General features: G+C 41.8%; 1 protein-coding gene and 1 pseudogene across 3 annotated transcripts in view; both read left to right on the forward strand.

Annotated features, from left to right (window-relative positions):
• The window catches only part of IP6K1 (inositol hexakisphosphate kinase 1), a 57,023-nt gene that overhangs the window by 23,579 nt on the left and 13,204 nt on the right, over nt 1-20,240 (forward strand). The window contains exons 1-2 of one of the 3 annotated variants that reach the window (XM_034997012.1): nt 2,814-3,742; nt 10,920-11,269. In XM_034997012.1, the coding sequence (XP_034852903.1) occupies nt 11,047-11,269 (223 nt within the window). In that variant the 5' untranslated portion in view covers nt 2,814-3,742; nt 10,920-11,046. Of the gene's footprint in view, nt 1-2,813; nt 3,743-10,919; nt 11,270-20,240 lie in introns of those variants that run through there. The other 2 variants (XM_034997011.1, XM_034997013.1) reach the window with 2 other exon arrangements.
• Nucleotides 13,697-15,121, forward strand: LOC118005206 (annotated as a pseudogene).

Below are 20,240 nucleotides of genomic sequence, written 5' to 3' on the forward strand. Positions count from 1 at the left end.
GATTTTATTTATTAGAGAGAGAAAGCAGGAGCACGAGCAGAGGGAGGGGCAGAGGTAGAGGGAGAAGCAGGTTCCCCACTGAACAGGGAGCAGAGATGTGGGGCTCAATCCCAGGACCGTGGGATCATGACCTGAGCCAAAGGCAGATGCTTAACTGACTGAGCCACCCAGGCGTCCCAGTTGTTTTCCTTTTTTATTTTTTTTATATTTTTATTTTTTAAAGATTTTATTTATTTATTAGAGAGAGAGACAGCGTGAGAGGGAACACAAGCAGGGTGAGTAGGAGAGGGAGAAGCAGGCTTCCAGCCAAGCAGGGAGCCCGATGCGGGGCTCGATCCCAGGACCCCGGGACCATGACCTGAGCCTAAGGCAGTCGCTTAACCGACTAAGCCACCCAGGCGCCCATTTTCCTTTTTTAAAGCAAAGCCCTTAGTGAGATGAAATGACTGTCGGATTTTTAAGAAGATTTTATTTATTCATTCATTTATTTTTAAAAGATTTTATTTACTTATTTGAGAGAGTGAGAGAGAGCACGAGGGGGGTGAGGGGCAGAGGGAGAAGCAGACTTCCCACTGAGCAGGGAGCCTGATGTGGGGCTCGATCCCGGATCATGACCCGAGCTGAAGGCAGAGGCTTTACTGACTGAGCTACCCAGGCGCCCCAAAGATTTTATTTATTTTTTGACAGAGAAAGAGACAGCAAGAGAGCGAACACAAGCAGGGGTAGTGGGAGAGGGAGAAGCAGGCTTCCCGCCGAGCAGGGAGCCCAATGCGCGGGGCTCGATCTTAGGACCTTGGGATCATGACCTGAGTCAAAGGCAGCTGCTTAATGACTGAGCCACCCACGAGCCCCAAAATGACTGTCAGATTTTATTATAGTTTGTAAATTAATAAATAGGGTCTATTTAACTGTAAAAAATTTAAAATGGAGGGGTATGTGGATGGCTCGTTCAGTTAAACATCTGCCTTTGGCTCAGGTCATGGTCCCAGGGTCCTGGGATAGAGCCTGGCATTGGGCTCCCTGCTCAGTGGGGAGTCTGCTTCTTTCTCTGCCCCTCCCCCAACTCGTGTGCACACGTTCTCTCTCTCTCTCAAATAAATAAAATCTTTTTTTTTAAAGATTTTATTTTATTTATTTGACACAGAGAGAGAGACAGCTAGAGAGGGAACACAAGCAGGGGGAGTGGGAGAGGGAGAAGCAGGCTCCCGGCCGAGCAGAGAGCCTGATGTGGGGCTCGATCCCAGGACCCTGGGATCATGACCTGAGCCGAAGGCGGACGCTTAACGACTGAGCCACCCAGGCGCCCCTTTAAAAGAAGTAAAAAGGAAAATAGTTATATACACATTACAGCAGTATCAGAAAATTTATTTTACTTGAAAGAGATGTAATTCATTTTGGAGTTCAATTATATGTTCAAGGAGTTAGTGTCTATAACCATAAAGTCAACCTAACTATTGTAATTATCTTTGCAGTGTACATTTATTTCCATTTGTTGCTATCTGCTGGTGAAAAAGTTCAGTCTCAGCAAGTTCTTTTTAAGAATATTCTCCTTCCTGGGGCGCCCAGGTGGCTCAGTCGGTTAAGCGTCTGCCTTCAGCTCAGGTCATGATCCCAAGGTCCTGGGATCTAGTCCCACATCGGGCTCCCTGCTCAGCGGGGAGTCTGCTTCTCCCTCTGCCTGCAGCTTCCCCTGTTTGTGCTTTCTCTGACAAATAAATAAATAAAACCTTAAAAAAAAAAAAAGAATATCCTCCTTCCCATTTTATGCAGTAAGATGTGGAACCAAAGTGTCTTAAAGCAAATGAAGGACAAACAGAGACTCCTGTAGCTGGTGGTGTACAGACTCCTAGGCAGAGCAGTGGAACCCCTTGACCTCTAGGGGAGCAGTCCGTTCATAAACTGACAAAATATAACCATTTTAATACAAACTTCCAATGATCCAAAATAACTGATTCAAACTACATTATTTCTCTGAACATCAGTCACCAAAATATATGGAGAGACTTGCAGTTACTTTAACCCCTCTTAGTCCAGCATCCACATTTTTGAAGAACATCTGCTGCTCCTTTTCTGCAAGTATTACATCCCTGCTCTGCTCCTAAGGCTGGTGACAGTGTTGAAAAACATGTAGCTTTCGCTGACAACCCCACAAATCAAGCCAGTGGTCCTTTGGTTAGGGTCCAGTTTTTTTTATAAGACAAAAAAGAACCCAGTGTTTAGGGCATAGGTATTATCTACTGGGTTATATAATTTCAATAACAGTGATTTTGCCAAAACGCAGAACTTAATCTTGTCCCATGTTTCTGTTTTGGCAAACCAAAGCCTAGCCTTTGCTATACTTTCCCCCCTCCCCATTTACCTGACTCAGACCCTAATGCAAACAACCCAATAAAAATAGACACGGTAATCAATACACAGTGGTCTTTAATGCATAAATATTAGATCATCCTGATTCGGTTCCATTTTTCAAGATTGTGTTCATTAGAAAGGAGCTTTCCTGGGGTGCTTGGCTGGCTCAGTCAGTGGTATGTGTGACCCTTGATCTCAGGGTTGTGAGTTCCAGCCCCACATTAGGTGTAGACATTACTTAAAAATAAAATCTTTAAAAAAGAAAGGAGCTTTACTACTAAATACTGAAATGTATCAGGCTTCTGCAGTGGGAATTTTCTTATTTTTAAACATTTAAAAGTAAAACAATTTTTTTTTAAGATTTTATTTATTTGTCAGAGAGAGAGAGCACAGGCAGGGGGAGTGGCAGGCAGAGGGAGAAGCAGGCTCCCCGCTGAGCAAGGAGCCTGATGCAGGGCTTGATCCCAGGACCTGGGATCAAGACCTGAGCCGAGGGCAGACAATAACCGACTGAGCCACCCAGATGTCCAAACAATTTTTAATCCAGTACACATAGTGTTACAAACTATTCCATAGAAAAAAAGTGCAAGCTCCTTTTCACAAAAACAAGATTTCCTTATCAAATAATCAAATAATCAAGTCATCACAGAAATGATGAAGTCTTACCAGAAAAAGAGAGAGCAGGTACTCTGGAAGCAGAGCTTTAAACACTGATCCTGATTTCTGCTATAGACTGTTTGTCCCCAGATTCATGTGTTGAAACCTAATCCCCAATGTGATGATAATTGGAGGTGGTGAGGGGTTTCTTTGGGGGGGGGGTGTGTGTGTATGTTAGAACTTTATTTTCCATCAACCTTCCTTTGGTGTGTTCTGAGAATAATTATGATTGCTCAGTCCTTAGTCATGACAGGGAGAAGATACTTCTACCTTATTGGTTTGCGTCATACTTGGTTACTTGGTCCTATTGTGCAGGAAGATCTCAGGATGGCTGTCGTCATGCCCAGAATGTTAGTGCTGGTGACCAAGTTGCATTGCATGATCAAAATATTGTGACCATGATCCTCTTGGTGGCATTGGCAGCTGAATAGCTTTGAGGGCTGATGAGGTTGAAGATGCTGAAGGCAGTGGTGTTGTGGAAAAAACTACAGAAGCCTTTGACAGTGACAGCCAGGAGTAGTTTGTCCAGCATACTACTTGACTGGGCGATGCAGTCAAGTCATGGCCTGCAGGGGGACTGAGATTATAATGGAATGTTCTAGAGTCTTCTTACTGCAGTTAATTCTGGAGTGGGGTGGAGGATAAACCTAGGTATCACTTTCCTTTAGGTGCCTCCCAGGTGACTAATGCACCACTGGGGAAGAGGAGGCTCTCTCTGTTGTGAGTGGAATGTCAGGTATGTTAGTGCTCAGCAGATGCTGCTGCTGATCAGACTGCTGTCCAGGTGCTCAAAGGTAGGCTCGTTTGGGATGCTCATTCTTGCCTAAGGGTTTGAAGATACTGCCTTTGTTAATTACCTCTTCTGCAGAAATTTGGGGAACTTTGAACAACTTGATTCTTGATTGTTTTTTTTTCTGTTTCTTCTTCCTTGTTCAGTTTAGCAGTGGTTCCAAGAAATGGCTCCAGCCTTTTCCTTTTTCTTTCTAGTCTCTTGGCATGGTTTTAGACTGTTCAGTTTCTTTTGTTCCTGTTTGTCCTTGTAGTATTTACGTGCTTTAGAAGTTCCACAGGGAGGGAAGATTGTCTGCTTCTGTAGCTCTTATCTGAAATAAGTGAAAATGCATGATGAGCCCTCACTGCCTCATGAGAAGAGAGGACAAGTCTTTTTTTTTTTTTAATTATTATTTATTTATTTTTAAAGTAGGCTCTACAACCAGTATGGGGCTCGTACTCACGACCCCAAGATCGAGAGTCACTTGCTCTACCAACTGAGCTGCCAGGTGCCCCATGAGTGGACAGATGTTATGTAGAAACTGCAAAATGAGAAATTGCAGTTTTGCTCAGAGGATCAAAGAATATTTTTGATACTAAGGGAAAATTTCTTTCTCTGTGCTGTGTTAATTACAAAGCAAAGTGATTTTTATAGAAGGAAAAGACTGCAAATCCTAATGTAGTTCAGTGCATAGATTTGTGAGGTCTTTATAGTGTGCAGATTATTGTACCTAAGCTTTTTCTCCTCCTAAATGAGCTCTTGTGACATTTGCAGGGGGTGATGTCTAGTTGTTCTTTTTTTATTTATTTTTATTTATTTTTAATTTTTATTTTTTAAAAAGATTTTATTTATTTATTTGAGAGAGAGAATGAGACAGAGAGAGAGAGCATGAGATGGGGGAGGGTCAGAGGGAGAAGCAGACTCCCTGCCGAGCAGGGAGCCCGATGCGGGACTCGATCCAGAGACATCAGGATTATGACCTGAGCCGAAGGTAGTCGCTTAACCAACTGAGCCACCCAGGCGCCCCTAGTTGTTCTTTTTTTAAACAGAAGTATTTTTTATTAGTCTCAATCTAAAAATCATTTTATTTCCTATTGGGTATTTACCCAAAGAATATGAAAACACTAATTCGAAGGGATATATGCACCCCTGTGTTTATTTCAGCATTATTTACAATAGCCAAATTATGGAAGCAGCCCAAGTGTTTATCAATAGATGAATGAATAAAGAGGATGTGGTATATATATACACAATGGAATGTTATTCAGCTATCAACAAGAATGAAACCTTGCCATTTGCAACAACATGGATGGATCTAGAGAGTATAATGCTAAGTGAAATAAGCTTATCAGAGGAAGACAAATACTGTATGATTTCATTCGTATGTGGAATTTAAGAAATAAACAACAAAAAAAAGAGACAAACCAAAAAACAGACTCTTAACTATAGAGAACAAACAGATGGTTACCAGAGGGGAGGTGGTAAGGGGATGGGTGAAATAGGTGATGGGGATTAAGATTACATTTATCATAATGAACACTGAATAATGTATAGAATTCTTGAATCACTGTGTTGTATACCTGAAACTAATAAACACTGTGTTAACTACACTGGAATTAAAATTTTTTTTTTCTTTTAAAGATTTTATTTATTTGAGAGAGAGACACAGCGAGAGAGGGAACACAAACAGGGGGAGTGGGAGAGGGAGAAGCAGGCCTCCCGCCAAGCAGGGAGCCCGATGTGGGGCTCGATCCCAGGACCCCGGGATCATGACCTGAGCTGAAGGCAGACGCTTACCAGCTGAGCCACCCAGGCGCCCCTGGAATTAAAATTTTTAAAAATTATCCTGTTCCCATTGTCATAGCCCCCACTTTTTCTGTACATTATATACTTGAGCAATATGAATGTCATATACCCAGGTGCATAGGAAGCACCACTGTATTGTAAACCAAATAGAGAACCTCAATTTATTGCCATATAGGGAAAAGCATACCATTTATAAAGTTTCCCCCAGGGAAACCTTTGGAGTTGTTTACAGAACAAAAAAGCCAAAACATATACTGGTGGGTTTTTTGGTTTTTATTGTTAGTTTAACCCACAGCAGTGAAACCCTCATGATTTTAATTATCTGACTTTTTTGGATACTTTTAAAGCATTTGCAAGTTTTTCTTCATGCTAGTAGTTCCTTAATTTAAGTCTGGAAAAGATCAGGGCTGTTGACGTTTTGAATGGCATAAACTACTTGAAATCAGGTCAGTGTATTTGCAGAGGACAGTTGGGAAAATCTTTGAGGATTAGTTACACTCTGGAAAATAGGATTTATCGACTCCATTGTATTTAGATGTGTTTGTGAAAAATAATGATCAGTGAGGTCCTGAAGTGGCAAGAGTATAAATTTCATTTATGGTCTGCCTGTCATTGATTCACAGTAGAATCAGTTCTAAGCTAATTATTTGGATATTTGGGCAGGTTCATTACGACTTATGAGGGAATGAATTTTGTTTGTCAGATTTTTTTTTTTTATAAAGATTTTTATTTATTTGACAGAGACAGAGAGGGAACACAAGCAGGCAGAGTGGGAGAGGGAGAAGCAGGCTCCCCTCTGAACAGAGAGCCCGATGCGGGGCTCGATCCCAGGATTCTGGGATCATGACCTGAGCCGAAGGCAGATGCTTAACGACTGAGCCACCCAGGCGCCCCGTGTCAGATTCTTTTTTAGTATTTTGGTACCAGCCCTAAGTCTTGACCAGGTATAATTCAGATTGTCTGCCTTCGGGGACACTTTAAAGATTATAAAACTACATTTTTCCTTTTGGAGCTTGGGGAGAATGTGTCCTTTATCATCAGTGAAGGGCTTATTCTTCAGTTATTGGAAGTCTTCCTTGTTATCATCAGAAAACACTTATCTCTTTATGTGCAAAGTGTATTAACTGGAGATCTGGGGATTTTGATGCTTTTCTGTCCCTTATCTGGGATGGTTTTGACTACAGGTGATAGAAAACCCTAATGAGACTGGCTGAAAGCATAAAGGGAAATTTATTTTTGTTACATAACAAGATATCCAGTATTTTAGTGACAACATCAGGGACCCTGATTTCTAGCCTTCTGTTCTGCATGCTCAGCATGTTGGCCTGGTCTTTAGGCTAGTATCTTTTAGGGTCTCCAGGTGGATGCAGTAGTCTTAGATACACATCCAGACAGAATACTACCCTGAGGAAGAGAAGGGACGCCTCTCTTGTGTTCTTTCAGAGCAAGTCACTTTTCCCAGGGGACCCCTGGCCAACTTCCCCTCGTCTCATGCTTAGAAGATGGTCACATGCCCTTTCCTAAATCAGCCCTCTCATAGGGATGGAAGTACTGTTGGAGATTCTCCCTGAGCTAGAATGAAGTTTCACATTCCCTTTGAGGTTGGACTACCTGATTGGGACTCTTAGCAAGGAAATAGTGGAGAAGGACGTCAGCATCTATAGCCTTCTCAGTCATGGTTTTCAGAGTGGGCCTTGGTGGACACCTGACTTCAGGAGCAACTTCTGGTTGTTTATGAAAGAGTCAGAACTATCGATGTTTCTAGGACTTCAAGGCTGGGCAGTGGGCAGGGCAAGCCCAAACCCTTTGCCTGCATCAGCATATCCTGCAGGGTTAGTGGTGGGCATGGCTTCAAATTGTCGGTGTGGAAATTTGAGATTTTATTATTTGAGAGAGAGAGAGAGCATGTGTACACACATGTGTGTGCAGTGTGGGGCAGAGGGGGAGGGAGAGAGACAAGCAGACTCCACACTGAGTGCAGAGCTCCACACGGCCTTGAGTTCATGACCCTGAGATCATGACCTGAGCCAAAATCAAGAGTCAGACGCTCAATTGACTGAGCCACCCAGGCGTAGGTGAGGAAATGTGAAATTAAGTGACTTACCCACAGCTCCACACTCTGTGAGTCACAGCTTCACAGAGATTGACAGGCTTCTGGGCACTTGTACTTTTTTAGGTTCCAGATTTATTTAAAAAGAAACGCCAAAACAAAGCTTATAGAAATATGGTATATTTTACATGTTAACTTTTTCTTCTTCTTCTTCTTCTTTTTTTTTTTTAAAGATTGATTCACTGGGTGCCTGGGTGGCTCAGTCGTTAAGTGTCTGCCTTCGGCTCAGGTCATGATCCCAGGGTCCTGGGATCGAACCCTGCGTCAGGCTCCCTGCTCCACGGGAAGCCTGCTTCTCCCTCTCCTGCTCCCCCTGCTTGTGTTCCTGCTCTGGCTATCTCTATCAAATAAATAAATAAAATCTTAAAAAAAATAAAGATTTATTCACTTTAGAGAGAGTGAGAGAGAGCACGAGCAGGAGGGGCAGAGGGAGAGGGAGAGAGAATCTCAGGCAGACTCTGCACTGAGCGTGGAGCCTGTAGCGGGGCTCGATCTAATGACCCTGAGATCACGACCTGAGCCAAAACCAAGAGTTGGGGGCTCATCTGACTGCGCCACCCAGGCGCCCCTTACATGTTTACTTCTAAGAAAATATTTCAAACACAAACCAGTCCCATGACTTTATGTATTTATCATGTAGGAACAAAATACCAAAAGTCTAGATCTGACTGGAGTTTGGACTTGAACCTTTTTGGTCCTTTGGAGGCTGCTGAGGTTGCCATGCACCTCAAGAGTCCAGCTCTTCTGGGCCACTTGGCACTATGGATCCCTCTCCTTTCCCAGACACCCACTGACCCAGGCTAGAAAGTTTAGCACCGTTCTGGGAACCCCATCTCCCATCAGAGGCAATCCCGGCGTGCAGTGGGGCCAGAGCAAAAGCTGATTGGAGGTGTGAGGTAGAGTCCACTGTCATGGTGGGCACCTCCAGGAGACCTGAGAAGAGACCCTTCACAGCTCCTTCCCCACTTAACACTGCCGCTATGTAACTCCTTCTGTTTTCAGATTGTGCTTTTATTCTCTGCAGCCCTCTTCCTGGAATTACTTCATTCATTCCAACAAACCTTTTTTTTTTTTTAAAGATTTTGTTTGCTTATTTATTTATTTATTTTTAAAATTTTATTTATTTATTTATTTATTTATTAAAGATTTTATTTATTTATTTGACAGAGAGAGCGAGAGAGCACAAGCAGGGGGAACAGTAGAGGGAGAGGGAGAAGCAGGCTCCCCGCCAAGCAGGGAGCCTGATGCGGGGCTCAATCCCAGGACCCTGAGATCATGACCTGAGCTGAAGGCAGCTGCTTAACCAACTGAGCCACTCAGGCGCCCCAGATTTTGTTTATTTATTTGACAGAGAGAGACACAGGCGAAAGAATACAGGCAGGGACGTGGGAGAGGGAGAAGCAGGCTTCCCGCGGAGCAGGGAGCCCGATGCGGGGCTCGATCCCAGGACCCTGGGATCATGACCTGAGCCGAAGGCAGATGCTTAATGACTGAGCCACCCAGGTGCCACCTAACCTATTTTTGAACAGTTCCTGTGTGCCAGGAACTGCCTTGGACGCTAGATGGAAATACAAGGGAATGGTTTGGTGGTGTTGACGACAAGTAAATAGGGGACAGTACAGTGATATATTGCTGAGATAGTTGGCACAAGGTACCTTGGGAGCTGTAGAGGTGTGCGCACCCAACTCATGTTTGGGAGAGTGGAGTCTGGGAAAACTCTGTGGGGAGGGGAGTCGCCTTCTCCTGAAGGACGACTAGAAAGTGGATAGGTAAGCAAAAATGTGTATTGTGTGCTTTGAAGTGGTGCTGATTGGTTAGGGGAATGGGAAATCATTTATTTTTGTTGATAGCCGTGAAATAGAACAGAGCTTCCTGGGCGGCTTTGAAGTAAGAAAATTTTGCAGTTTTGCAGCAGGGTTCTTCAGTAGCCTATTTTGCCCATAGATTATGAGGTTTGGAAGAAAAATAATGTTTTATCTCTTTCAGGTAAAGCCATATTCCTGCTCTTAAAAATATTTTTCTTTTTTAGTCTTGATCTTTCAGATGTAGTCCTGCCTGCTACATTCCTAACTTCAAACTATATTCAGTATTAGGGAAGTTGCCCATTACTTTAACTTTCTTGAGAGAAAATTGACATTACAAGGTAGGTATTTAAGTACAAAGGCATTTCCTTGTCCTACTGGTTGGTGTAGAGTTACACAGAAAGGGAAGCTCTGGGGCACTGGACTGATGGCCGTACATTTAAAGTAGAAGAAATCAGAAGCGTAAATTTCCTTGGGAAGAGCAAACCCTTTTTATGATGCTACAACTCAGCAAGGAATGGCTTTCCCTGCCTGCTGCTTGGCCTTCAGCAGAAAAATTGAAAATCTAGTGTGACCAGATTTCTCAAAAACCCTTCCTTGAGTCAGCGAGAGACCCTTACCATTACTGGATATAGTGAGAAGTCTGAACAAGATGAATTCGTGTTGCCTTCTGTTTTATTCCCTGAATGCTTATCTTTGAATATGAAGTAAATAGGGATAGTTGCCTTTCTGATGACTGTTAACATATTGTAGCTCTAAAATCAAATCTTTTAGGGAATGTGGAAGGTTATATGATATCTAGGAAAGGAAGAAAATGTGGGCTTCTGTGCATAAAAAAAATGGATGGAGGACACCAAAGTTGTAGCATTCAGAAAAACTTGCCACCTGCCTCTCATGCACCAGGCAGCATTGTACTTACTGGGGGAATACATAGCAGGGAACAAAACAAAATCCCATTCTTTTTTTTTTTTTTTTGAATATTTTAATATTTTATTTATTTTTATTTTTTTATTTTTTTATTTTTTTAAAGATTTTATTTATTTATTTGAGAGAGAGAGAATGAGAGAGAGCACATGAGAGTGGGGAGGGCCAGAGGGAGAAGCAGACTTCCTGCTGAGCAGGGAGCCCGATGCGGGACTCGATCCAGGGACTCCAGGATCATGACCTGAGCCGAAGGCAGTCGCTTAACCAACTGAGCCACCCAGGCGCCCCAATATTTTATTTTTTTAAAGTAATTTCTACACCCAGTGTGGGGCTTAAACTCATGACCCTGAGATCAGCAGTCGCATTTTCAACTGACAGAGCCAGCCAGACGCCCTCAGAATCCCGTTCTTATTCATAGAACAGATGTTCTATGAACGCCAGGGAAGTTGTAGCTTGCCAGGTGTTTTGATTCCCTCTTTTCCTCTCTCCTTTCTTTTAGGAAAGAAGAATAAGCTGAACAGACTCTGACCATTGCTTTCAGCTCACCAGGACCTTCTGCCTAGCTCTCCTTTCGTGGCCCATGTGCTGCATCCTCTGCCCTCAGAGTGCAACTGGCCCCCAACGCAATGTGTGTTTGTCAAACCATGGAAGTGGGGCAGTATGGCAAGAACGCAAGTCGGGCCGGAGACCGGGGAGTCCTCCTGGAGCCCTTCATCCACCAGGTGGGCGGACACAGCAGCATGATGCGCTACGACGACCACACTGTATGCAAGCCTCTCATCTCCCGGGAGCAGCGCTTCTACGAATCCCTTCCTCCCGAAATGAAGGAGTTCACCCCGGAGTATAAAGGTCAGTCACTGGCCGGTTCCGAGAGAGCAGCAGCCTTGGGCTTTTGCAGGCCCTCAGCTCAGCTTTCCTTGTTTTGTTGGCCATGTGATATGATGTGGGTCTCTGTTGTCTCAAAGCAGCGAAGTCACTTTGTTAAGCAAAATTTGAGGCTGAAAGTACCAGCGAGGTCTTTAGATCTTAAAAATCTGAATTCACTGATAGGTAAACCTGAGAAGAATTTACAGCATTAAGTCCTATTTGTGAAGAGCATGCTGTTAGCAAGGTGGTTTGCCCTGTTTGCTGGGATGGTCTAGCAGAGAAGTACTTCTCTGGTCCCAGAGGAGGAAGGATTGGATGCTTTCCAGGTCGAGGCGGTGAGACAGCTGGCAAGGAGGCTGTATGGAGCCTGTGTCTGTATGTGCTGGGGGATTGAATTGATGGTAAGGAATTTGCACAGTGACTGGGGATGCATGGAAGTCCTAACTTTTAAAGGAAAAATAATGTTTGAAAATGTAAATTGACTTTATAGAATAGAAGCCCATGAATATATACCAGAATTAAGTCACTTTATTTATTTATTTTTTTAAGATTTTATTTTTATTAGAGAGAGAGTGTAGGGGGCAGGGGAGGAGCAGAGGAAGAGGGACAAGCAGACTCCATGCTGAGCCTAGAGCCCCATGTGGGGCTTAATCTCAGGACCTTGAGATCATGACCTGAGCTGAAACCAAGAGTCAGACGCTTAACCAGCTGAGCCACACGCTTAACCAGCTGAGCCACCCAGGCGCCCTAAGTCACTTTATTTTAAACTCTGATTTTTGTCACTGTGTTTATACATTTTCATGATTGCCTACCATGTGTAAGTTAAATTTGGGTGGGGGGGGGTGTTCTGCTTTTTAATTTCCCAAAGCTGTTATGAATTTAGTCATGTTTACACCATCCTTTGCCTAAGGGATCCTCAATTTTGAAAAACCAATCCATATCAGTATTTTTTGTTTCCTTAACTCTTTTTTTATTGTGGCAACATACACATAAAGTTTACCATTTTAAAATGATAATTTAGTGGCACTAAGTACATTCACAATGTTGTATACGATTATCGTTATCTATTTCCAGAACTTTCTCATCACCTCAAAGAAAAAATCTGTACCCATTAAATAATAACTCCCCCTTTCTCCCTCACCTGAACCCCAGGTAACCTCTAACCTACTTTGTCTCTACAAACAGGCCTATCGTAGACATTTCATATAAGTGGAATCATGACATTCTCGTCCTTTTGTGTCTGGCTTATTTCCCTTAGCATGTTTCCAGGATTCACCCATTCTGTAGCCTGTATCAGAACTTCATTTCTTTTTATGGCTGAATACTATTCCATTGGGAATATGTATCACATTTTGTTTATCCATTCATCTGTGATGGACACATGGGTTGTTCCCACTTTGGGCTATTGTGAATAATGCTTCTGTGAATATTAGCTTATAAGCATAATTTCAGTCCCTGTTTTCAATTCTTCTTTTTTTTTAAGACTTTATTTATTTTGAGAGAGGGAGAAAGAGAATTTTTTTGTTTTTGTTTTAAAGATCCTGTTTTCAGTTCTTTTGGGTATATAGCTAGGATTGGAATTGCTGGATCGTATGGTAATCCTGTTTAACTTTTTGAGGAACCACCAAACTGTTTCCTGTAGTGGCTGCACCATTTGATATTCTTACTGGGAATGTTCGTGTTGCTCCACATCTTGCCAACATGTACTTTCCTCTTTTTAAAAAAATTATTATAGCCATCCTAGTGGGTATGAGTGGTATCTGATTGTGGTTTTGATTTGCATTTTCTTAATGATTAATGATATTGATGTGCTGTTGGCCATCTGTGTATCTCTCTGGAGAAATGTATATTCAAGTCCATTATGTAATTTTGAATTTGATGGTCTATTTGCTACTGTTTTCAAAACAGAACCAGAAGAATATTGAATTTGAAGGAATATTCTAAGCCTGTAAAAGGAGAGAGAAGCCAGAATCAAACACATTGCTGTCTCTAAGTGGCTAAGAACAACAGTTACAAATGCTTTATAAATGCAGCTTCAGCCGCCTACTCTTCCACACTCAACACATTCATGGCCAAATCTTCTGCTATAAATATGCCAAAACCAGATAGAGAACTATAAGCCCTGTTAGCTCATGGAGTCATGCTAAGGAAAAAAAAAAAATCTCTTAAAAGGAAGTTGAGCCCTGGCTCCAGAGAAATGTTTTCTAAATCACAACCACCAGAGCTGGGACAAGTTTGAATCTCAAGGTGCCTTCCAGGGAAGGATTGTCCCTAGCATTGGTTCAGTTTTTCCCTGCAACTTTCTCTCAGACTGGGCAACAGAAGTCTTTAAAAACCATAGCAAATCATTAGTATCTATTTTCTTTCCTCGGGCTACATTTTTACTAGGAAAAATAAGTGTATGTTCTCAAATATACAGTTAAAACAAAATTTGATCTTTTCTTATTAAGTCAAATGAAGCCCAATTTATTCAAAGAAAATGGAAGCTATTATTGGTCCAGTTCATATATATGAAAACCCAACAGCACAAGGCTTTTGTTTTTTTATTTTGAAATAAATTTAAAATTATAGAAAAGTTGCAAAAAAAAAATTAGAGTTCCTGTATACCCAGCTTCCTCTAATGCTCCCGTGATGCCAGTGTACCAGGTAAAGCCCTATCATAAAGTGATGCATCTTTCCTTACCTGGTTGTAGACCATGTGCAGGAAGTCTGACCCATCTCTTCAAGCTCTTGAGTCCCATCAAGATATTTAAAAATGTCTGTATGAATTGAAAGCTGCAGTTAATGGTTGCTCCAAAATGATTGAGATACTAGATGTGAACTTGGATGTAACCAGCATAATCCAAGCTGATGAGCCTACTGCTTTATCAGCCAATGCCTGGGACTTAAATTTAGTGCTTGAAAAAGATTATGGGGCATTGAAAGACAAGGGCACTGAAAGATCATGATTAACACAGATCCCACCTCCCCTGCCTCTTGTGCTGTCCCAGCTGCTCTGTTACCACTACAGGGTCCTGTCCACTGTTCTCATGCATTCAGCAGTCAACAGTGTGCCAGAAAGCCTTCTTAAGTGCTTTGGTGAGCCGACTAAAAAACAGCCCTGTCATGAATATCAGCTGGGTTTTAATCTAATGTGGAAGAAGGTGCCAAAGATTCAGATGAAGTTCAGTGGCCAAATCATGTCTGTCTTCAAAGGAGAAAGGAACATTGCACACTTTTTCTTCTGTTTGGCCAAAAGCGTAATGCTGTAAATTTAACCGTTGTAGATACCTGGGTAGATAATAGCTATTTTTCAGTTAAAAGAGGTAAGCAGTAGGTAGGGACTCCTGGGTTGGCTCAGTTGGTTAAGCATCTGACTCTTGGTTTCAGCTCAGGTCATGATCTCAGGGTCCTGAGATCGAGCCCCATGTCCAGGATCCATGCCCTGCAGGGAGTCTGCTTGAGATTCTCTCTCTCTCTCCCTCTGCCCCTCCCCCTGCTCATGCGTGCATGCGCTCTCTCAAATAAATAAATCTTAAAATTTACAAAACAGAACAGGGAAGCAGTAAAGAAGAAGCCACTGTGTTTGACTCTGTGAACTCTGCTCTTGGAAAGAGCATCCTGACTTGTTGGGACTGAACTCCCAGTGGCAGATGTTGTGCTGTGGTCTGTGCCCTGGCAGATGGGAGGCTGCTGTGTGACAGTGCCAGCCAACGTGCAGAGACGGGTAAGGGCCTGTGAGAGCCTGGCCCCTTTAATACTGCCCTCGAGCTCCTTAAGTGAATCTCAGTAACTGATTTTAGATTTTAAGGAGAGTGCTGTTTCATGCGTATGGTTGATAAAGTGACTTGTACTAAAATCAAAGTCTTCACTTAAGCCAGTCATCAAGCATCAATGAGCATTGTATTAAATTTCTTGGGGCGCCTGGGTGGCTCAGTCATTAAGCATCTGCCTTTGGCTCAGGTCATGATCCCAGGGTCCTGAGATGGAACCCCGCATCGGGCTCCCTGCTCCGCGGGAAGCCTGCTTCTCCCTCTCCCACTCCCCCTGCTTGTGTTCCCTTTCTTTCTGTGTTGTGTCTCTCTGTCAAATAAGTAAATAAATAAGTAAAAAGAAATTTCTTGGGCGCCTGGGTGGCTCAGTTGGTTAAGCGTCTGCCTTCGGCTCAGGTCATGATCCTGGAGTCTCTGGATCAAGTCCCACATCGGGCTCCCTGCTTGGTAGGGAGTCTGCTTCGCCCTCTGACCCTCCCCCCCTCATGTGCTCTCTCTCTCTCATTCTCTCTCTCTCAAATAAATAAATAAAATTTCTTGGGGTGCCTGGGTGGTTCAGTCGGTTAAAGCTCAGCTCATGATCTCAGGGTCCTGGGATCGAGCACCCTCATCGGCCTCCCTGCTCAGCAGGGAGTCTGCTTCTCCCTCTCCCTCTAACCTTCCTCCCTGCTTGTGCTTTCTCTCTCTTTCTCTGTCTCAAATAAATAAATAAAATCTTTAAAAATTTTTCTTTAAAAACCTAACTATAGTACAGTTTATAATAACCAAAACCAGGAAATGAACCCTGATATAATAATAATAACTAATCTGTATATTCAAATTTCGGCAGTTTTCCTTTCCCACTTACGTTCTTCTTTTGGTTCAGGTTTTCACTTCACATTGCATTTACTCCTCCTTAGTCTCCTCCAACCTGAGATAGTTTCTCAGTCTTTGTCTTTCATGACCTTGACACTTTTGAAGTATACTAGCAGTGATTTTGTAGAATGTCCCTAAATTTGAATTTGCCTTATATTTTCTCATGATTAGACTGAGGTTATATATCTTGGGCAACAGAAGTGATCTTGTGTCCTCAGTTATTCATGTCAGAAGATAGGTGCGTTGTTACTGGTGATTTAATTTCAATCACTTGGTTAAGGTGGTGTCTCCCAGGCTTCTCCACTGTAAAGTTACTATCTTTCCTATTGTAATTAATGAATATCCTATGGGGACATACTTTAAGACTTTCTAAATATCCTGTTTGTTCGTTCCTTCCTTCCTTCCTTCCTTTTAAAGATTTATTTATTTTAGAGAAAGTGGGTGGGGGCAGGGAGGGGCAGAGGGAGAGAGAGAGAGAATCTCCAGCTGAGCGTGGAGCCCAAATGGGGCTTGATATCACCACCCTGAGATCACGACCTGACCCGAAATCAAGAGTCGGACACTTAACCGACTGAGCCACCCAGGTGCCCCTAAATATCCTCTTTCTTATAGTACTTTAGCCCACTAATTTTAGAATTGTTTGGTGGTTCTTGCCTGTGACAATTATTACTGTGTTGTGTGCCTAATGGTGACTTCTGTTTCCATCATTCCTTCTACATCTATTAATTAAAAGGAATTACAATCCCATAAGGAAGAACTGTCCCTTCTCACCCATTATCTGTCAGTTTGGGCTTAGGGATATTTTACTTCTCATATTCTAGATGTGGCCACTGGGACTCCTTTAATTGGCTCTTGTGTGCTTGTGACACGTACCCCCATCATTTTTGACTCCTCCTTTACTTTCAGTTACTTCAGGATGCTCCAGGCTCATATTTTATTTTTCCTGCCCCGATTCGGGAACCAACCATTTCTCCAGGGAGCTTTGCTTCCTTTTATTGTAGGAATGGTATTTAGAAAAACCAAGATCTTGACATTAGATGGACTGATTGCTACTGGAGTATCATTGTTTTTAGGCCCTTTCAGCAGACAGGTCTAGAAAATACCTGTATAAATATGATCCTACACAACACACATATCCCTTTATTGCCAGGAGCACAGGTGTTTTTAAAACTCAACCAAGCTGAGGAAAAATGTCAATGATATTCTGTGTTTTGGCAGTAAGTTTGAAGAGGGATTTTTATTTATTTAGTATGGCCAGCTGCAGTCATCAGGTGTTACTGCATCTGGTACTGAATGTGAGGTTCTAGGCTTCTGTATCCTTATGTAAAACTTTCCCTTATTCATTAATCATATATTTATTAAGCATCTACTGGATGCCAGGCTCTGTGCTCATTGATGTAAAAGACAAAATACCATACCTCAGGGAACTTAACATGCTACTGTGAGAAAGAGTAAATAAACATATAGACAATTTATAGATTTTGAGAAGTGTTTAAGTATGGTTCTATAATTAGAAATAATAAGGCTTCCAGATAGGATGATCAGGGAAGGAATGTCTGGGGAGACTTGAAGGACTGAAGTGTGAGGAGCAGCTGTGGACAAAGGGCAATGGAAAGAAACGTTCTAAGCCTAAGCAAAAGTTCTGAGGTTAAAAAAGAAAAAAAAAAAAAAGCTTGGGTGTTCTAAGAACTAGTTCCCCTAGTTAAGAGTTAAGAAACACCCAGTTCAAAAATGGTCAAAGGACTTGAATAAACATTTCTCCAAAGAAGATATGCAAATGTCCAATTGGCACATGAAACATCATCATTAATCATTAGGGAAATGCAGATCAAAACCACAGTCAGATACCATTCATACCCCCTAGGATGGCTATAACAATTTAAAAAAAAAAAAGGAAAGTATTTGTTGTCAAATGGTGCAGCCACTACAGAAAACAGTTTGGTGGTTCCTCAAAAAGTTAAACGGGGGGGGGGGGAAGGCACCTGTGTGGCTCAGTCAGTTAAGCGTTTGCCTTCAGCTCAGGTCATGATCGCAGGGTCCTGGGATTGAGCCCCACATCGGGCTCTCTGCTCAGTGGGGAGCCTGCTTCTCCCTCTCTCACTCCCCTGCTTGTGTTCTCTCTCTAGTCTCTCTCTGTGTTAAATAAATAAATAAAATCTTAAAAAAACAAAACAAAACAGGATCTTTAAAACAAAAACAAAAAAACCCTCTCAAAATAAATAAATAAAGTCTTAAAAAAAGGAATTGAAAACAGGGACTCAAACAGATGCTTATAAGCTAATATTCACAGAAGCATTATTCACAATAGCCCAAAGTGGGAACAACCCATGTGTCCATCACAGATGAATGGATAAACAAAATGTGATACATATTCCCAATGGAATAGTATTCAGCCATAAAAAGAAATGAAGTTCTGATACAGGCTACAGAATGGGTGAATCCTGGAAACATTATGCTAAGGGAAATAAGCCAGACACAAAGGGACGAGAATGACATGATTCCACTTATATGAAATGTCTACGATAGGCCTATTTGTAGAGACAAAGTAGGTTAGAGGTTACCTGGGGTTCAGGTGAGGGAGAAAGGGGGAGTTATTATTTAATGGGTACGGATTTTTTCTTTGAGGTGATGAGAAAGTTCTGGAAATAGATAATGATAATCATATACAACATTGTGAATGTACTTAATGCCACTAATTGTACATTTAAAAATGGTTAAAATGATAAACTTATGTTACATATTTTTTACTATAATTTTTTTTTTTTTTAAGATTTTATTTATTTATTTGACAGAGAGAGACACAGCGAGAGAGGGAACACAAGCAGGGGGAGTGGGAGAGGGAGAAGCAGGCCTCCCACCGAGCAGGGAGCCCGATGTGGGGCTCGATCCCAGGACCCTGGGATCATGACCTGAGCCGAAGGCAGACGCTTAACGACTGAGCCACCCAGGCGCCCCTATTTTTTACTATAATTTTTAAGAGTATATTTTAAAAAATAACAAAACCTTCATCAAATGTGATCTTTAGTGTCTATTGAAATTAGTCTTAAAAATGCCAAGAAAGTTAGGACTTATATCAGATGAATTAAAAGATCATTGATTTTCATTTTCCCGTCTGCATTCTACCTAGGTGTGAGTAATGACATAAAAAAAATGTCAGAATCAGGGGCGCCTGGGTGGCTCAGTCGTTAAGCGTCTGCCTTCGGCTTAGATCATGGTCCCAGGGTCCTGGGATCGAGCCCCGCATTGGGCTCCCTGCTCTGCGGGGGGCCTGCTTCTCCCTCTCCCACTCCCCCCTGCTTGTGTTCCTTCTCTGGCTGTGTCTCTCTCTGTCAAATAAATAAATAAAATCTTTTTTAAAAAAAATAAAAAAAAGTCAGAATCAAAAATATTTTTTCCTTAATCTAATAGTTGATTGCATGACTCATTTAATTACCAAGTCTCATCTACTCTTGGTAGAGCTTTTTCCTGGCCTACCCACAGCACAGCCATTTCTCCCCGTAGCAGGTGTGATGCTCTGTGTCTGCCTGTGGTCTGTCAGGGTACTCAAAAGTGTGTGCCTCAGGAGAAAGGCAGATTTCCAGTATAGCTTTAGACGAGCCTGAAAGACAAAAATAAAAGAGCTAATCATAAAGGAGATAATGATATATTTGACATATAAAATTTAAAGCTTACATTTATCAAAATACACCTTCAAAGAAAATGGATAAAGATGTTTACAACACATATAACTGACCAAGGATTGGTTTCCAGAATATATATCTATATCTAAATTAATGCAAATCTGTATAAAAAAGACAATTCAGTGAGAAAATTGAGCAGAAATTAAGAAGATCGGTAAAAACCAAAGACCAAAGGCTGATTTTTTTGAGAACATCTCTAGCTAGACTGATCAGGAAGAGGAGAATACATTAACGTCTAATGCCAGAAATGATAGATATGTTGTCAGTAGAGTCTCCTGATATTTAAAGGTAAAAGAATATTATGAAAAACTTTATGCCAATAACTTCTACAGCACAGATGAAAGAGACAGTTTCTTGAATGATACAAACTATGAAAACTCTCAAGAAAAAATAGGAGTCTCTGAATAGCGCTATCAAGTAAATTGAGATTGGAGTTTAAAGCATTTTAGTGAAGAAAACTCCAGGCCCACACAGCTTCACTGATGAATTCTACCAAATATTTAAGAAAGAAATACTTAGAGTAGTTCTACAGAAACTCTTCTAAAAAATTTAAAGAGTATGTCCCAACTCATTCTGCAAGGCCACTACAAGAAAATAAATGGACCTCATGAATCTAGATGTAAAAAATTTGAATAAAATTTTAGTTGACGGAGTCCAACAATATAT

The sequence above is a fragment of the Mirounga leonina genome, unplaced genomic scaffold, assembly GCF_011800145.1.
Source record: "Mirounga leonina isolate KUSES-001 unplaced genomic scaffold, KU_Mleo_1.0 Mir_94, whole genome shotgun sequence".
In the NCBI taxonomy this organism is placed as follows: domain Eukaryota; kingdom Metazoa; phylum Chordata; class Mammalia; order Carnivora; family Phocidae; genus Mirounga; species Mirounga leonina.